At 42.0% G+C, this 20,225-nt stretch overlaps 1 protein-coding gene across 2 annotated transcripts in view; it reads right to left on the bottom strand.

The window, feature by feature from the left end:
* The window catches only part of CXADR (CXADR Ig-like cell adhesion molecule), a 34,590-nt gene extending 15,120 nt beyond the window's left edge, over positions 1-19,470 (bottom strand). For both annotated transcript variants that reach the window (XM_050331576.1, XM_050331575.1), the window contains exons 1-4: positions 19,329-19,470; positions 2,040-2,209; positions 1,194-1,398; positions 673-828 (exon numbers count right to left, since the gene is read on the bottom strand). In XM_050331576.1, the coding sequence (XP_050187533.1) occupies positions 673-828; positions 1,194-1,398; positions 2,040-2,209; positions 19,329-19,404 (607 nt within the window). In that variant the 5' untranslated portion in view covers positions 19,405-19,470. The remainder of the gene's footprint in view (positions 1-672; positions 829-1,193; positions 1,399-2,039; positions 2,210-19,328) is intronic.
* Positions 19,471-20,225: the final 755 nt, after the last annotated feature.

Here is a 20,225-nt window from a genome sequence, read left to right as displayed (position 1 = left end):
GGAGGATAGGAGACCCCTATGAGGAAGAACCACACAACTTTTTATTCTCTCTCCCCTAGAAATCCACTTTGGCTACTCCTAGACACATGATGTCACTTTGTTTTTCACATCCTGTGCTATCTAAGTTAAAATATGTCTATTTGCAAGTAGATTCTTAAACTTCTACGTCTGCAAGGAAATCCTATCATCTCAAAGTTCAAGGTTTTCATAACTACAAAGGAAATCAAAAAGAACTGGTATTAAGCAGTACTTTGCCAAAAAAATATTCTAGAATAATTTCAGAAAACTCACAAGTTAACTTCTTCAATAAAGCTGTCACAATAAAAATCTGATATCACCAGTGTAATAATTTGGAATCCATCAGTCAAAATTCAGAGTATCTTAACCCTATCCTCACAACACTTGGGCACAGGTGAGCATGATACTGCAGCCTAATGGTAAGAATCTCCACTTAAAGCTTGAAACATTTCCCTGTATGAATTAAAAAAACAAAATAAACTCTCAACTTATTTCAAAGTCAGCTTTGTTACCCAGTGAGGGGGCAGAAGTGACATTCATCTTGACTACACTAGATTAATACTAATTATGTGACGTTCACAAGTCAAACTAAGCCAAAAATATTAATCCATTCTTTTTAAAGATTTCAGAGTAATAAATTAAGTTTGACAGTACTCAGCATGGAAGTGGTAGGAAGTTCATGTGTGCCAGATACTCTCCTCCAGTCGTAAGACAAAAGTGGGGATCCTTCTTGTGATGCACATTTCAAGGTAATGTCCCTTCCAATCTCCTGTGGTCCCTCAATGGAACATTTAGTTCTTGCTGGCTTTACTAATAAACAAAATATCATAGAATTAGCAACAGTCACAATCAAAATGCTTGGTAGCTGTGTTTTAGTAGGTCAGTCCATTTTGCTAAAGCTCAAGCTTGTGAAACAAACCATTTTTATGCATGGAAAGATTTTCTATGAAATATGAACCAAGCACAGAAATTTTAAAAGTGCTCATTGTTCTGACTATTATTCCCTTCTTCTCCCAGAACAGAATTATGTCTACCCTTCCCAAAGCCTCAATAACAAGTGCATCATCACAGATTCAATATGACTTTGCTCAGCAGAGGTTTTCATTTTAGACATCGAAGACAGAACAGAGTAAGCACATACAGAATGTCACTGAAAACCCAAGAAATTATCTTACCAAGTACAGTCAACTGTATTTTTCTGCTTTGAACTCCAGGAGCTTTCTTCACTTTGCACTGGTACGTGCCAGTGTCTGCTGCCTTTAAATTCCGGATAACCAGTGAAGCATCACCATTTCTGGGATCAGGAGAAGTAAACTCCATCCTCTCAGTCAGAGCAGCATAATAATTATTATAAATCCTGTCCACAGCATACATAATTATCTATTAAAAAGAAAAGAAGTGTGATTCAGAAATCCACTTGGCATGCAAACATTTAATATAATTTGGTCGCTTCAGATTCTTGACAGTTTTTTCCATAGTTTTAATCCCAGAAGCATGACATATCCAAATACCTCTATCTTCAAAATATCACCACACATCTGCCCAGATTTCAATATGTCAGTATTAACTTCTAACTGAAAAAACCCTGCTCTAATTCCATTCTGTAAAACCTGTCTACTGAAAGGAATATATCATCTTATTGATAAGGTTTCCAATTAAAGGAAAGTGTTTATAACTAAAAGAGTTAATTTATTTAAAATTAAATCCTCATAAACCTGTTATTAATCAGAAAGATAATGCAGGTACAAAAGCAAAGTTTGCTTTCTGGAACTGAGTGTATTTAATTTGAGAGTTCTTCATTAGAAGGCAAGCTTATAGTGAAAAGATTCTAGACATTTCATACTTAATCTGCTATTCCAAAATTTCCACTATATTTCATTTGACTGGGGCTTCAAATTAATTTAAGATCACAAGCATCCCAAACAGAAAAGGTTGAAGCTTAAAAAGTCAGTAACAAAACCTGCACATGGACCTACTCAAACAATGGAAATAACACCGTCCAAAAGGAAGTCTCTACTTACTATTGTTTCCTTCTTTTGATTATCTGCTGGTATCAATACCCACTCAATATCTAGTGGGCCTTCATCTTCCTCCGAGAGTTCAAAAGTACATGGCAACGTAACCTTCTCTCCTTGTGCTTTTTCAAACATTGATTGGTCAACTGAAGTTATAGTTAAGCTTCTTGTTAGACCTACAAAAATATATTTTTTACATTTTAAGAGCAAGTCACATGCAGTTTTCACCATAAATGTAATGTTATATATGAGTATATATTCAAACCCATCAGATACTTTTCCTGTACAGAAATCCTGCCATTAGTCAGACTCGTCACCGTTGGACAGAACCTGTGCAGATCCTGTTACCAAACACAATGCAGAGTCATGTGCTGCTTATTTGGAATCACATCCAACAGGCAGCTACATCTTTCAAGCGACATCTTATTTTTTGTACAAATCACGTCCCATACAAAGCTAAACTGAACATTTTCAGCAGCAGGTTTTCAAGTTATTAGATAATCACCTTACCACTACTCCTCTCACTGTAAAACGCAAGTTTGGAACAACCATAAAGACTGCCAGGCTAGACGGAATTGTTGAGAAGTCCTGGCTTAGATCAAGTGAAGTTACTCTATCTTGAGTTATAAGGCTCCTTTAACTAGAGAGAGCAGACAAATCAATCCTTTCCAAAAATCTCAATGAGTTTTTTACATTTCTTTGTCCTTTCTGCTTGTCTTACTCCTCTAAAAAGGCTGTGTAATCCTTATCTGCCTGCCTCTAGGCAAAACATGTTTCCAAACAACAAATTTTCCTCAATTCAACCTTGAAAAAGAATCCATATAGTGACACAGAGCTACTCAAAAGGCCTGAAGCAAGATTCCCCTCTTTCACAACAAACTCAGGCTTCCCTTCTATCAAGTGTAGGACTTGCACATCACAGTCAGGAAGTGGAAAGTGTGCCTTTAGCTCAGTATGGAAACAGGTTTGGAATTGGTACATCCACTGTTTTGTCCCCTCTGCTGGGAACCAAGCTCAGATTTTCAGCCATTTTATGTGTGCACACTGCTGGACAGCAACAGAGATGTGACCACAGCCACAAGAGATGCAAGACCACAAGGAGAGTGGAGAGTGTAAAGAAGATGGATTGCTTTGGTGCACCTGCAGAATAGCAGCTTCAGATGAAATAAAGTTTAAAATCATTACAAACAGTGCATTTGTGCTCAAACTTGCACTTCTCCATATAGCAGAGAAGCTGTAGTGCATTTCTGCAGAGTTGGAAGGGAACCGACAGCTATCCTACTTTACTAAAATCCTGCTCTCTGTCAAGTCTTTCGATTCTCTTCCTGATGCCAAAACAATAGGATCTTTAACAGCTATTAAAAAAAAAAAAATCCCTTAGAAAGAGAAATCACCTGATGTACTGAATTCCAAGCAGCCTGCAAGAAAAGACCTTCACAATTGCTAATTACAAACATACGGTTACAAATTAGGTAGGATTATTTTGTTTCCTACCATTCATAGTATTACTTTGTATATTACCTTCAGACCAGGGGCGGGGGAAAAAAAACACACAAAAAACCACCCCCCACAAAACAAAACACAAAAACCCCACCAACTGGAGGTAGGAAAGAGATTTAGGTGCAATGTCTCTTACCAACTGAGGTACACCTTTTCAAAGACAGTTCAAACAAGGTTTGTAGCACACCTTTTTTGCCCACAGCAAACAGATCTGAGCAACTAATTCTCTGCTACTAGGCTGATACTGTTTCCTAAATGATAATGATGTGAATACGTGTCACAAATGTTATCCCGACCTAAAGGATCTTTTCAGACTTCCAAGTTTAAAACCAGCCACTCTAAACCTCTTTAAAAGGTCATTTTACAGTGAATCCATTACAGCGTAATCCTTAAATTTGATCAGCTTTGCATAAACAAAGACAATGCTACTAACCATCATCTCTATAAATGGGTAGATTCATGTTTCCATAAAGCACAGTGGCAAATAATGCAAATTCATCATGTTTTTCATGGACTTCCATGTTCTTCTGTTCCCTTTTCCTCCATGGCTTCATTAGGGAACTGTAATACAATATTCTCAAGTTCATCTCCAAATTGCATTTCTGCATCTTCAATTTTACTACACTGAAGAAACTAGATGGGATGTCAAGTACAGTTTAGGGATGGATGATGAAATACATTATGATGTTACTTCCTTAAAAGCCTCAAATCTGTAACCCAGGAAATTAAAAGTTTTCATTCTGAAGTAAATCAGAGCTTCTGCTCTGTGAGAGCACCTCCACTTTCCCACCTGGAGTTCCATAACAAAGGATCACAGCACACACATCTCCTTCCCGCTCCCCACAAGGGGACCTGCTGAGGACTTCACAAACTGTTCAGTAGTTCAGGTAAGAGCAACACGATGACATTTGCCTCTTCACAGTGGATTGGGAATAAAGGAATTCATACTGTGGAGATGCTATGACACATCCCTACTACCAAAAAGTATAAAACCTCTGATTTTTAGTTGCTAACCTGCTGAAACAAAACACAGCCAAAACAAACCGGACAGATGAGTATTCAAATGTTGATTTTTTTGACCACTTTTCTAAACAAATGGGACTCCTACAATCGATGTTTTGTTTCTCTCCCTCTTCCACCATCACTTGTTCATCTCTTTGACAGTTTCAAACCAACACAAAAGCAGAAATAACAGTCCTGTGCAACCAGAAGTCCCCACAGTTATTCATTGGTTCTGACATAGCTAAGAAGCATTAGATTCTTCAAGTATCTCTTGCCTCTTCATTGCCAGACAACTCCATGTGAGTATAATTTCAAAGGGAATATTACACAAACTGTTTCTTGTTCCAATGACAGAACACTTAGAAAGGGACGCTGGGAATGGGAAAGAAAAATTATATTAAATGCTGGAAGTGCTAAATTTCAGAGACACACTCCTAGGAAACTAGACTGCCTATCACAGGGCAGCTTGCCTAAAGTCCTTTAAAAGCCAAAAATAGCACACATTTCAGCCTCAGTTTCTACTATAGCACTCATTTCTCTGATCCAAAATACAGGGATCAATATAGCAACTGTGTGCCAAATAAAAACAGAACCCAACAGCCTAAAGTGCCTTGCCCAACATACAAGACTTTTACAGAACATTTTCAAAAGCTTTGAATTTTTGAATCTTTTGAAGCCTGTGAGCAGTATTTCCATACACATTCACTGCATGCAAACATGTCAGTGAAAGTTAAAGCACACAAAAACCTCGGAATAGCACTCAAAAATCATTCCTGCACGTGAAGGTTGTAGTACACATTAGCTGTTACGAGAGGTACTCAAATATCAATCCGAGCCTTCTAATTCTCAGAGATTTTTCAAAAATCTAAATTCCTTTCTTACTGCACATCTCCCAGCACCTCATTTTTACCATAAATATTTTTACTATTTTTACCTCCTACGAGTGCTCCACAGTCTCTTTCTTACAGTAAGGACTCAAGCACATAAAGCTTTTTTCCATTTTCTCTTTTTCTTTTGGTCAGTGCTGGCATGCAGAAGCAGCAAGCATCTCAGTTAAGGTGCCTGCCAAAGATAGCTGGGTTTGAACTGAGCATTAGCAAAAAAAGGGAGTGGTAGGTAATACTAGTTGGAGATTCCCTTCTGCAGGGAAGACACACACATCTGCTGCCAGATATGCTGGTGAAGGAGGTTTGGCCAGATTCAACATGTCAGATATTGTCAAGGGTCCTCCAACCCTTATTATCATCACCACTATTGCCTTCCACCCCCCACCCCCCTTTTTCCTTTTTTGCTCTTTTCCCCCCTACCTATTACCTGCTCACACAGCCACCCATCATGCTATTAACAAAGGAGGCCTGGAGCAAATCAAGAGTGGCTAGAAAACTCCAGGGGCAAAGAAGGACATGGGACCAAAAGCGCTCTTTTCATGTGAGAAGTAAAAGGCTTGTAGAGACACATCCTTCAAGTTAAGGACTTGTTGCAGGATTGGCACTGCAAGCAGGGTTTTAATTTTTATGGCCACAAGTGCCCCTGAGAAACGAGGGCTGCCAAGCTGAGATGGGATCCACTTGACGCCGGAGGGGTGTTAAGAACAACCTCATCAAATTTGGTGACAAGTCCTGTAAATGAGAGATCCACCACGGAATGGTAATTGAAGCTTGCAGTTAAGGGAGGGAATAGAGATTGAGACATGCTAGGTACGTGGGTCAGGTTGGTGGGAGGAAGAAAGACCTCGGTGATGAGGATAAAGCATGTTGAAAGGGGATCCACCTAAGGCACCTGTACACAGAGCTACGACACCAGAGCAGGTAAGACATGTGGGATAGCTTGCATGACTGGAGCTTTGTCACAGATGTGCACAAGCTTTCTAACAAAGCCAGGAAGGAAAGAACGGCAAATGAATTGCCCTCTACCTGAAACAGAAGCTGGAACACAAAAAGCTGCTCTACAGGATGGACCACAGCCTGGCTAGAGCTTGTGGGTCAGGATTAAAGGAGAGGACCATATCGACAACATCACACTCTTTGTTACAAATCACCTGACCGGGGTAAGAAAGCTGATGAAGTGTATTTCAGCAGTTCCATGAAGACTCTAAAAACCACGGAGACTGGTTATTGTGGGACACTGATCTCCCTGACATCTACTGGAAGGGCAACACAGCAGGGACAAACAACCCAGGAGACTTCTGGAAGATTTTGGAAGGAAAAAAGAGTGCTAAATGAGTCAATCCCCATTTGACACTTTCTTGAAATTGCTTTCAAGGAAAAAAAAAGGAAGAACCTGCTGGGGATGGGATCAACAGCAGTCTTGAATGTAGCGACCACAAAAATAGTGAAGCTTAAAATCCTGAAAGGAGAGAGGAAGGCAAATTCAGCACTGACCCTGCACTTCAGAATTGCAGGCGAACTCGTTCAGTGGCTGGAAGTCTGTGGGATCCAGTTCTGAAAAGCAGAAGAGCTCAAAAAAGCTGGGAGGTATTTAAGGACAACTGCTTCTAACCACAAGAGAAGTACATCCCAACACTCAGGAAAATGAATAATCAGATCAATCAGCAGCTTGGCCTAAGCAGGAAGAAGCAAGATTACTAAGGGACAAATACACAAATATTGCCCAGGCATGCAGCACCCCTGCCAGGGAAGTCAAAACACAACCAAAACTGAAAGCAGCACAAGACTTCAGTGCCACATGAAAAGCTTCTACTGTTACATGAGCAGTGAAGAAAGAAAAAGAATAGGACGGGTGATGGCTGACACAGAAGACCAAAGTACTCAGTGCTGAGGCTGTTTGGAGCTGGAGGTTCAACACGACCTCAGTCACGTCCAACACAAAAAATATTCTGTAACTGCCTTAAAGATCCATGTGAAGCCAATGCACACAGCGACAAGATGACATTTTCTCCAAATTTTGCCAAGCTTCACCTCCTTCTATTTCCTCTCAAATCAGGGAGATTCAATTTCTTTGCACTTCCCTGGAATGTTCCTCAAAATGTGAGTGGATTAACGGTGGTATTTATCTGCCAGTATGTGACAGGCAGACATTTTATCAAGCTCTATTTGTTTTGATCAGCACGGTTTCATGAATAAAATTTCAGACTTCTTTTCAGACTTGTTTTAATGCACCAGAAAGATGAGGGTTTCTCAAGTCACTTATCCCACTTATTCAAAGATGATTAGCAGTAAAATATCTAATTTCTAACAGTAGTAAATAAATCACAACAAACTTTGCACTCAGAAGCATGCAACAGATTCCAAAAAAACAGCTGAAAGTCAACACAGAAGTGCAAGTATACTGTTCTCCAAGTATTTTCCAAGGAGAAAATGTGCCATATCCAGTTTGGGCAAACAAAAGAATGAACCTTTGCATCTGGGTGAGAAGAGACAAGCACCTTTCTTTGATGAAGAATAATAAGTAATATCCCTCATAAAAGTTTGTATCAGAAGAAGGTAAGAAGTCAATACACAATCTCGATCCTAAACACTCAGATTTGAGTTTCTCAGTGTGGAATAAAATACTCTTTCTCTAGGAATCTGACCCTAAAGAGCATTGCAAACTATATCTGTATGACTGAGCAGGTTTTTCACATGATTTCTGAAGGAGTGGAAACCCGTATACTATCTTTAGAAAAACTCTTTCTTTCTGAATATCTGAACTTACTTTTAAATACCACTCAAAGGGAACAGGGCTTAGCAAACAATGTTATTATTAAGTATATCATATTATGAAGTTATTATTAAGTATAACAGGGAAAATGAAGTATTTGACAGAATTTGCTGAAAGATGTTTTCTAGTATAAAAGAATCCTCAAAGAAGAAAGTAGATTTTAAGTTTTTTAAAAAAATTAGAAGGGGGCAAAGCTTTCTCCATTCCAACACAGATACAAGCAGAGCTGTGATACCAACTTATAAATAACCAAAAGCAGATTTTTATTGTATGAATTTAGTATTTTAGTATGCATTTAGGATTTTCTTATTTAATTAGGATACACCAAAATTCTGGATTGCTGGCTTACAGAAATTTAAGTGTACATCTAAATTTGCCGTGAATGTTTCTGGCACCAGGTAAGGCTGTCACAAAAGTGTTATATAACCCAACAGACAGAGTCCCTCCCAAAATGGGTAACAGGACTGTTTCTGCACTAGGTAAGAGCTGAGTTCAGAGATGCAGTTGTACTTAAAGTCATATGTGACCCACCTGCAACTGCATCTGGAAAGTACTTTATTAGCAGACTCTCCAAAAAGTCACTTGCCAATACCTGGTTACAAACAATAAACAAGTGGCTGTAAATAATGAAATGCTTTTCTTCAGAGAATGAAGCCCTAAGCAGCAAGTGATGATCACAACCAGAAATGCACATTACTGCTTCTGGAGACACAAGCTACAAAACTCACTTAAGGGACACTTCAGCTTAGACTTTTCTTTCAAATACAGATAACAGATGCAGCTGTGATCAAATCTTTTCACTGGGTAGACTTCAGCCTCAAAAACTACCTCTTCACCACCCCCGTTTTACTTCCAAATACACTTCTTGTCCGCAGTTAACCTCCTACATTTTCCAGCTAGCTGCAATGATTTTATAAAGCAAAGTTCCTCAACTCTCTCCTTTCCTACCTTCCCTCAGAAGCTGTACAACATCTTATTTGAAACCTGCACTTCTGAAATAAGGTCCCTTGGGACTGAATGAGCCAACATAAAGTTACAGCCTTAGCAAGCTGGGAGTGCACACGGAGGTGGGTACACACTGCGAGTGCCGTGCCGAGGGAGACTTCCTGGTGTTTCTTGGCACAATCCAACACAAACACAAGTCCCTTCTGTGGCTGAAATTCCCACAAGTTGCCACCACTTCACAATCACCTCCTGCTTCCCCACAACACAAAACATCAGCGTCCTCAGTTGCCAAAGGGAGCCTCCGCAAGGCAGGGTGCTGCTGTCAAGTAACTGGATTAAAAGTTGCTTCACAAAAGAGTAAAGGGAAAAGAGTATTTGACATTACTCATTTAAGTGATTTTTGCAGCACCCAGGAGCTGAGTCACATCAGCACAGCCAAGATGGCCACAAGCTGCAGTTACTTCACGCTGTTTCACCACAGTTCATCACAAGTGAGTGCACAACAAACCAAATCCCAGACTTAGCAGGGAGACCCCCTGACCCCTAAAGGCCAAAAAAGCATTAAAAAAAAAAAAAAAAAAAAAAAAGAGCTTATCTTCAGATTTGGTTAACCACAGTTTCCACATCTCAACTGCAACAGGAAGAGGGAGAACCCAGTACAGCCATAGGTTTCAGAAGCTTGGGCCCAAACCATTATGAAGCTTTGCTGCCTCTCAGTCTCCACATGTCATAAACTCTACAACTTCTGGCAAGCATCACCGTAGCACAAAACATCCCAAAAACACTGTGTCCCTTGTCCTGATGAGGTCTAACGCAGCTTAAGGCAGAGTTAGCCCTGTTTAATTTTCTGCAGAAATTGTGTAAGACTTTGGAAATTCAGGCTGGGCAGCCTGTGGGTACCAAAAAGAGAAGGGAAATGAGTCAACTCCAGTTTTTCAAGCAGCTCTCATCATACTTATTTTCTAAACTTTACTGTTTTTCCACAGGACACATGACATGGAATAACACGAACAGTCCCTAAACAGTCTTCTTTAACTTAACAACCATTAGAGGAATGATGTCGATAAAAGAAGAACAGAAATTTAATAGAAGGATTAAAAAAAACCCAAACCAGTTATCTTCCATTTAAAAAGCAAATCCAATGGATCTGGGGACTTCTGATGTGAGAATGAAACAGAAAAACGTTTCAGGACAGAATCCAAAATACATATTAGCTCAATACACATCCTATTAATTTAGCCAGGTACCATGGTAACAAAGAACAATTAACCTTCACAGTAACATCACCTGAGGTAAAAACAAGGAAGAGATGAGGGACAGGAACAAGTAAGCAATTGGTAACGAACTAACAAAAGCTAGATAGTCAAGCAGCCGTAAATAAAACAACATAAGAAAGAAAAGGTGGCACAGCATTACTGCACCTACATCTATGTATCCAAAGAGGCTTGATTTTAGCACATTACAATTTTAGAACTCTGCAAATAATTCAGATTTTTAGGGTAATCCACTGCTGATAAAGGCAAATCACAAAGCTTTTTTTAACAAAGGAAGTACTGTCCTGCTAATATCATGTGTTAAACAGTTACTGTTTAACATGCTCCACAGACCACATTTTTTCCATGCTTGACACTCTAAATGTTATCAATGCAGCAGTACAATTTTCATAGATAAGCACAGTTCACTCTATGTAAAAAAAAAATCAAAACAAACAAAAACAAACCAACAATCAAAACTAACAAAACACCTAAAAAACAAACAAACCCAAAACAAACAAAAACAACCCAAAACATCTTAGCAAAGCCAAGCCTACCTAAACATAACATTTTCAGGGCTAGTGACAGTAACATACTACATATTCCTCTACTTAAACCTCAAAAAGGCCCAATACAAAAAGGTTAGAGAGAAGATAAAAACTTGTGTCTCTATACTAGCCTAAGTCCACTAGGCAGAAAACTGGTTAATTCTCGAAGATAGAGATTTAATATTCAGACAAAAGATGTTCACACCTGCATTTCAGACCTCCCAGGACAGTGCTCTCTAAACTAGAGTCACAGATCATAGTGAAACTCTCCTCCTATGCAGAACACATACAGTTTACTGGAGCCAGAGGAAGTAAAGACAACTCAGGAGTAAAAGCACTCGCCTAGGAAAGAAGAGATTTGGCTCCAGTCCTTCCTCCAACAGTATCTCCTCCTTCTTAGTCCATTTAGACTCAGACTAAATATAAACAGACCAGGAAACTAAATCCAGAAGACACTTCTGTAGAAAAGAGCTAGTTTTATACAGGCACTCAGTAGAAGCAAGATTTTAAATCCCTTTCTATGTTTCTAAATGTTTCTAAAGCACATTTTATCTCAGCTGGCTCATCAATAGCTCAAAGAAGCTGAATGACCCAAGTCCCACAGAACTCTGGTTCAGTTTTGAGGACACTTTTTCCACAGATGGTGCAGCTAAAAGGCTTATGTGCATGGAAGAAGGTTCTGCGACAAGCTACACAGAGAAGGCTGATGACACAGCAGGGGCACTTGGAGCAAAACACAAAGCAAACATAAAAACAAACAATAAAACTCTACATATCAGAATAAGCCTGGGAAAGTTCTACCACCTGGATAGTAAACTCTGCTGTTGGGTCTCAAAACAGTGGGCTTGTATTTCCAAACTTCACTTCCTTTGAGCAAACAGCACAGTGGAGAAGCACCACTTACTCTGAGGTACATTTACTTGAATCCACAAATCCTCTGTCAAATCACACGAGAAAAAAAAATACTGAAACGACAGTAAATAGGCTAAGCACACTTCTTCAAAGACAGAAAAAAAAAAATTTCTTTCAATCTGGATGTCTTCAGACAGCATTAAATTAATGACTACCTCCAATTCATGTAGTGTTGCATACCCGTGCCCCAGTTTAAAGGGTACTGCACAATTAAGCCAGAAGCTACTCATCCTCACAGTTTAATAAAAAAAATTCTTAACTTTAAGACTCATAAACAGGACTACCAATAAACCCAGCCCTGCACATACACAGCATGAGCTTCATTTCATTCCCAACCACAGTTCACCAAGATCAACTATGCAACTATGAAAACCTAAAAAACACAGACTAAGGCTTTAATTATTTTTTTTAATTTCTCCACAACTTTCATTTTTTCCCTAACATCCCCCTTGCCTTCAGATTCTAACATCCCTTTCTTTTCTACAACTGTCCTTGTGCTCCTTTCTTGTTCAGCACATTCTTGACGCTTTTTGGTTGCTAAACCCAAAGCCACCCGCCTGTATCCTAGCAACTGCTGCCTGATGACCTTCCTCGAGTGGTACGTGCTTATCAAGTGGAGAGAGGGGGCATTCGGATCTCCTTACTGAAGGAAAGGATAAGCTTTCGGAGGGCAACTGAAAGGGGGAGGGGATATTGTAACACAAACTGGGATTAAGACTGGCTTTAAGCACGTGAGCACTGTTTAGCCCAGTATCTACAGAAGATCACAAAGAGTTCCAAGTTTTGATGCTTGGTCACATTTAAATGACCCAGCACGGCCCTAATTCAACCTGCAGTGTTGTGAAAATGAAAATTAGCATAGTTTGGACTTGCTGAGGTCCTGCCTTCTCATCCTCAGCTTTGATCCGTCAGCTCCCTTTATGCCACTCTAACAGTTTATGAGAAAAGGCAAAAAGCCACAACAAAGAGCTGACTCCCCTAAAAACTGACCCCACACAGTAAATTTGGCTTTTTCTCTCCTACTGGGGTTCTCCCAACACAGGTCCCCTGAACACAAGATAAGTGGGACAGGAGCACAGTGCCAGAGAGGGAAGAGCTGTAAGCCTGCCTGAGCCTCAGTCCGGGTTTGCTTATCCTGCCAGGGAGAGCCATTTCCCACTTCACCAACTCCAGCCACGCTGTGACCAGCTCTGAGCAAGCACTGCTGCGCAGTCACGAAGTGGTGTGAGTCAGTGAAATCACCCAGCAGGAAAACAGCATTATTAAAAAATGAGTTTTATTTGGTGTCAGCTGAATGGACTCAGGCAGCAGCTGCATTAAGGCTGCCCTGACACGAGGGAGGGAAGAAGGAACCAAACAACCACCTCGGCAGACACACAAAGTTACACCAGATGTAACTGCACCAGATCTGTAAGGGGGCCAGGTGGAACGTGAAACTGTACCTCATGACTGTACTTCAGAGCCATTAAGGAACCACCTAGAAATAGTTTTATGAAGTGTAATATGAAATGAAGGCCAACCGCTACAAAGACTTTTGAGTAAAAAAGAAAGCAAAGAAGAAAAATATCAGAACCCAAATCTTTACACGACTCACACAAAACCCTGACTCTCCTCTACCAAGTCTACGTCAACTGCATAGGGTGTTTAGCTTTCAGCTCTGCAAGTCACTTTCCCATTACAAACCGATATTGAAAGCTTATACAGTCACTAAGCAATCCAGTCACATGATTCGATCTCTTTCCTGCCAATTTGATGGCATTTAAAAGGGAACTGAATGAAGCAGATCACTTGCAGTGTGAATGCGTTGGGCACATCTGCCAGTCAGTGCATCAGGGAGCTCAGTACAATCAAACACTTAACTGAGCAGCCCTATTATTTTCACTTGAGTAAAGGGGTTTTGGCTTTTCCGAGCTACTGAACAAGCAATGCTTTTTTCCTAACACATGCAATTTTGCATTGAGATTGACAACTGTTTCATTCAGTAGTACAGGGTTGCCTTTTTTTTTTTTTTTTTTTAATTTTAGGTTGTTTTCTTGTTGCTGGATTATTTTGGTTTTTTTTAAATAAAGAGGTGAGGCATCACAATGACAGGAAACAGTATCTGTCTGCCTCCTCTTGCTTCCCTCCCTGCCTCACTCCCACCATGCACGAAACAGACAGAAAGGAATTTGGATATCCACCCTAAATAGCCAAAAAGTTAACTCCTCGTTTAAAAATTTAGGGACTTTTTCAAACATATACACACACATTAATTTTACATGTCTTTAAAACAACTTAGATGAAATATTCCTTGTAGCTTATACTGTCAATGCATCTAAAACAAAGAACTGAAGATGCAGGATAAGTGAATACATGAAACTTCAATTCCCTATGCAAACTAGCTCTGGACAAGTCCAAAGAGCTGTGAATTTATCAAATTCCCATCTTTCCCTTCAACACACCAAACAGTTCTTATTGCTAAATCATTTGTCAGCATACTAGGCACGAGCTTTAACTACAGGGCATGAAAAAATATGTTATTAAAAAACGTAGCAGCAAGTGGAACTGCAAAACTTGTGACCATGAAGTACCTTAGATGCTTCTTAACAGTAGCTAAAGGATATCACAGCACCAGTGAATGGTTACAGCATACAACCAGTAAAGCTCCAAACCTTGCCTCTATCACGTGCTCCAGTAAGTAGATGACATAAGGGGGGGAAAAAAAAAATCAATAGTAAAAATATACTCCACCCACGTGTGTTTGAGGTTCCAGCTGACACTCCTTTGTTATCATTCAGAGTTGATCTCACTGAGTTGGATCAGGAAAAGGAACAGGTAGAAAAGTGACCTCACAAAAATTTAGTCTTTTTCTGACTTTGAAATTCCTTGAACTGGCTTGCTATGAACCCTATGAATGCCAGGTACAACTTCAAATGGGATGCAGAAATAATCTTTGAGGTCACTTCTCACCATTGCCTCATTTAGGGATGTAGTCTGATCCCCAGCTAAGTCCCCCTCCAACCTCAGCAAAGACTTCACAGACATTTCCCTCCTATGGGAAAATACCAATCAAACACATTGGGGTTTCCTCCTAATGCTCTTCTGCCATCCTTCCTGCTCTGTACCAGGACAAATTGATGGAAAAAACTCTTGTTTCAAGTCATACAATCCAACCAGTTAAAAAATTAAAATTTTCAGCAACTGAGACCCATTTTCCACACGCTCACACCATCAAGGCAGTTGTGCAGTAAAGGAATGGCCCAGCAAGAATGCAGGGGCTGCTTATGTTCCAGCTGCTACTGAAACAGGTTTCTTTCTACAGAACTGTGGCTTCACTGCCACATAATCCCACGGCAACAGGTTGAAGTGGCTCTTCTTTCAGTCATCTCCTGAATAGGTGCAAATGAGTAAAAAAAAGGAATTCCCTAAATAGAAAAAAAAAAAGAAAAAAAAAAGGCAACTAAATTGATGTAGGGGGAGAACACACTCTTACGAGCTGGTGAACCACACTTTTGTCCTGATTTATAATCACAGAATTGTTAGGGTTTGGAAGGGACCTCTGGAGATCCTCAAGTCCAACCTCCCCCCACTAAGGTAGCATCACCGATAATGTTTCACACAGCATTTAAAAGCTCCATGAAATCAACCAGAAGTTGCAACAAGAGCAAAAGGAATCCCTGTCATTAAAAGCTTATGAATGCATGCAAGCAACAAATTATTAAATGCTAGTATGTTGAAACAATACTGGCCCCAAAACTAAGTTCCCCAGTCTGCACAAATCTCTGCAGGCACTGTGGCAAATGAGTTTTGAAACTCCCCAATACTGAGGCAGATTCAAAGATACTCAGAATTAATTTCTTGAAGCATGAACAGAATCAGTAGCAAAGGACACGTGTGTTCATATAAAAATGTATTTCTAGTAAAGCAGAAATAGAAGCTAAACCAGACATTTAGAAGTGGGAGTTTCATCTCTCTGTTAAGTGGATTTGGCTGTGGATGAGGCTGTGACAAGAACTGAAGACAGAGAGGCAGCCAAAGTTTGATGCAACACAGAGGAAGGCAGCACGGGGAGGGTGGGCAGTCAGAGGAGACCAAAGTGTCAAGCTATAATAATCTCTGACAGCAGCATTCTGAATGCATAAAATACCTTCTGATAAACACAGATTAGTCAGGGTAATTCAAATGTCACGGCTGATGCCACAGCAGTTGACTAACAGTTGATTAAGTAATTTCTGGTTAAAGTTTTTCATACTTCATAAAGCACTAAGATCTGGGAAACCTTGGAAAGAAGTCCTGAACTTCAAGTAACTTTTTTTATCAATGGACACTTTGGAAGAACTTGCACCCTCCAACTTGTTATAACCACTGCCCAACAGATGAAGCATACCAGGTTTAGCAATTAAGAGACTGGGAGAGGAATGATCATTAAACTCCTGTGGTAGTCAAATTTCTCCTAATTTAAGCTTCTGTAAGATCCTGTTGCATGCATAAAAACATGAACAGGCTTAAGTTCCCTATTATACTTATTTGACAAAGTGTATTAGCCACCAAATAATAACTTCCCATGCCTGCATTAGGTTCTACCCTGCATGCATGTTATTGGAATTACTTTTGCAAGATTAATAATAGGGCAAAACCCACAAACTTTTCCTGAAGCTTACCAGAACTTCAATTTTATTTAAAAGCTTACTATTCTATTAGTAAAGCATCACATATTGCAGAATTTCAATTACCATTGTAAACAAAAAAACCAAAATGCACAAAAAAACTATAAAACTCACTACAAGGTAGCAATAAAAGATATTCCTACAGACTAAAGAAATTCCTGCCTAGTTATTTACCTTAAAACTCTACTCAAATTCTTATCCTCAATTAGGGCATTTAGATGTCCAGCATTACTGTTTTGTGAAACATATCTTCTGAAGGTTAAAGTGATCACCATGTATGTAATCGTATTTTTAATACCTATACAAAGATAGATGCTAATCTTGCTATGTTAATATTTCTGCAATTGAAAATTTGTGTTCTGATGCTACCCATTTTTACAAGTTTAACAGCTTTACGTCACTACCTTATTTGTTAAATTGGGATCACGAGTCTGGTACCTGTACTTGTTCTTGGTCTTATAAAACCCTACACAAATGTGAATTTGCATCAAACAGAGATCATTTTCTTTATAATCAGGAAGATGGAACCACACCACAGGATGTCACGCTCAACATGCAGAGCCGAATGAAGGAGGAAGTGAGGACAATTGGAGTGATGATGTTTGTCTTTCCAAGTCACCTCTGTGTGTGATGGGGGCCCTGCTCTCCTGGAGATGGCTGAACACCTGGCTGACCATGGAAGTACTGAATGAATTCCTTATTTTGCTTTGCTTGCATGCATGGATTTTGCCTTCCCCGTTAAACTGTCTTTATCTCTACCCACAAGTTCCCTTACTTTTACCCTTCCAGTTCTCTTCCCCATCCCTGCACAAGGGGAGGGAGTGACCATTTGGGTGATCCTTAGTTTCCTGCTAGGGTTAAACCAAAACTAGTTTCTTGCTAGGGTTAAACAACGAAAGCCACAAACCCAGTAAAGATTTCAGCACCTAGACAATCCTTCACTGCCAACAGCTTTCACCCAACTGCATAAAAAATAGCTTCCTCTAACTGTGATCCATATGGAGAACAGGTACTTACTGACATCCGTTCCCTCAGTGAAGGAAGTCACGTCTATCTCGTGCACAGACCCAGAAATATGAACCCAATCCGACTGGAAACAACACAAGCAAGCCTAGAGGATGTATTATGATCTCCTATAATTTTCATATTATTCAATTATTTCCTTCAGAGGACTGTGTCTTTTAGGGTAGAGTCATCCAAACAACTGTACAAAAGATGTATCTGTGTTTTGACTGGGAGTATTACTTCATTTACAAAGTTATCCAATTTCACACTGAGGTCTGAAGACACCTGTATCCTTCAGTAGGACTAAATCGTAACATTTTGTTCTAGCTTGACGTTTCCTCATATATTAATTATTCCTAGTTTTTTAGTGTTACAGCCTTTGATTTCCTAGCAGTGATCCAGCTCAATCACAGTACGTGTGGTTCTAGCCACAAAAGGCTTTTTTCAAAGCTTTTGTTACGTAAAGTGTTTCAATATAAATGTTGATTACTAACCCTGTCAACTAAATGCTGGTAACTCACAGCTCTTACAAAGCATCTATCTTGTTTCTAACTCTGCTTAGGGAAACCGAGTTAATGTGGAACTACCTCTTCCCTTTCATGCAGGGGATCAGAGTTCACCATTCCATTATAGATACAGAATTTTGATCCCATGACTAATTTCCCAAAACCATGGTGACATCAACACGGCAACATTAACATTTCAACAGGAAATAAAAACTGGCCTTCTGACACCGCTGATACACATGTTACTGTGAACCTGAACCTCGCCATAGGTGTTTTGTCACCTTTTGTAGTTTCACATAAGTTTGGGTCAACTTTAGTGGAAACTTCCTTTTTTTTTTAACGATATATTTAGGAAACACTGACATGGCAGCCAGGTTCGTTACAGGACCTAAATAAAACCTAATATTTGAATTGAAAAACATCCACCTACATTTTAGTAGCCCTGGCACGCTTGGTTTGGTTTGAATGTTTTTTCGTCAGTTGCCTTTTTTTTTGTTTGTTTGAGAATATCTACTCCTTTGTTTTCTTTCCCCACGAAAACTGAACGAGCTCAGGTCCACCCAATTCCACTCCTTTCCTTTCGGAATCAAATTCACTCTGGTTTCCTCCACACGGTTCAACCGCGGCCATCGGGGTCTGGACGACCGCACTCAGGGGTCTCTGCGGGAGCCACCCAGAGGGCAAAACTAGAACCGGCGTGGGTGCTGGAGGTCTTCCACACGCATGGCCAGGGTTTGAATTTAAATCCCTGTGGGATTTTTTTGTTTGTGGTGGGTTTTTTTTCTCTTTTCACTACCGTGTTCCCGTCCTGCGGGGAGCGACGGCGGGCGAGCACCGCCACAGGGGACCCTCGGGGGGAAGCAGGAGAAGGGGAGGGGGCGGCAGGAGATGGAGCTCGGCGGCAGCAGCAGCAGCAGCAGCTCTGCGGCCGGGCGAACAAAGCCCAGGTCGGCTCCGCGGCGCGGCCCCGCCGACAGCGCCCGCACCGCGCCCCGGGCACCGCCGCGGGTGGGCAGGGCACGGGGGCTGCCGAGGGAACACACGCACGACAGAGACCCCCGCACACGCCGTGGAGACCCTCCTCTCACACCCACACACAGAGATACACGCGACGGAGACCCACAAAGGCGCAGGGGCGGAGGTGCCGCGCACCCCGGGCGGGCAGCAGCCCCCCGGCCCCGCGCCGCCTTCTCCCAACCCCACAGAGCCGCCGCCTCCCCGCTCCCCTCTCGCCCTCCTTCTCTCTCTCTCCCTCCTTCCCATCCTCTCTCCGTCCTTTCCCTCCCCTTCGGCGCCCTCCCCTTCCACCTGCGCCCACCTGCGGAGCAGAGCAGCACGGCGGCCACCCCGAGCAGCAGCAGCAGCCGCGGCCGCGGCGGCTCCACGGGCTCCATGTCGCGGGCGGGAGCGGCGGGCACCGCGCTCCGTGCGCTCCGTCCCCGGGCTCCCGGCGGGCACCTCCCCGCGCCGCCCAGCAGGTGAATCAGCCCGGGCCGTCACTTCCGGCCGGTCCCCGCCCCGCCGCGCCCCCCGCGGCCGGTTCGCAGCGCCCGCCCCGCCGGCGGCACCTGCGGCCGCGCCGGGGCCACCCGCACGCCGTGCCCGCTCCCCGCCGGGGCTCCCCGCCCGCCCCCCGCGCTCCCCGCCGGCGCCCACGGCGCGTCGCTTCGCCCTGCGCGGCCGGAGCTCCCCCTGCGAGCGCTGCCCGCGGTGTCCGGAGCGCCGCCCGCGGTGTCCGGAGCGCTGCCCCGGGGTTGCGGAGGGCACCGCGCCGCTCCCGTCGGCGGGCGGTGGTGTGTGTGTGTCCCCCGCCGAAGCGACTTGTGCCGGTCCCCATGGCAACGCCGCTGCGGTAGCGCCTTGTGCTCCCCTTGTGCGGCGCACACGCCTTCCCGCTGAAAGATCTGGAACTGCGGGTATCTGGCGAAAGGAGAGACAAAAGGGAGGCGAGGGGGTTCGCGAAAAAGGGTGCAAATCGGGCTTGGCAGCCCCAGCAGATCCCCCCCCAAAAAAACCTCACGGTTTGTGCTCCACGGACAGCCAAAGCATCAGTCGCGTTTCTCAGGAGACAAAGACGACTTGCCGAGGTTTATTCTCCGTGAATTTATTGCCATGCATATATTACTATACACTGCAATAGCACAGCTGTTCACTGAAATAAATGTGTTTCTGACACTTACAGAGGGCTAAGTTGTGTTGGTACCATGTCCTTTGT

The sequence above is a fragment of the Myiozetetes cayanensis genome, unplaced genomic scaffold (assembly GCF_022539395.1).
Source record: "Myiozetetes cayanensis isolate MyiCay16 unplaced genomic scaffold, myiCay2020 scf5-8, whole genome shotgun sequence".
Lineage (NCBI taxonomy): Eukaryota > Metazoa > Chordata > Aves > Passeriformes > Tyrannidae > Myiozetetes > Myiozetetes cayanensis.
Note: the sequence above shows the minus strand (reverse complement) of the source record. Positions and strands in the feature narration are given on the sequence as shown.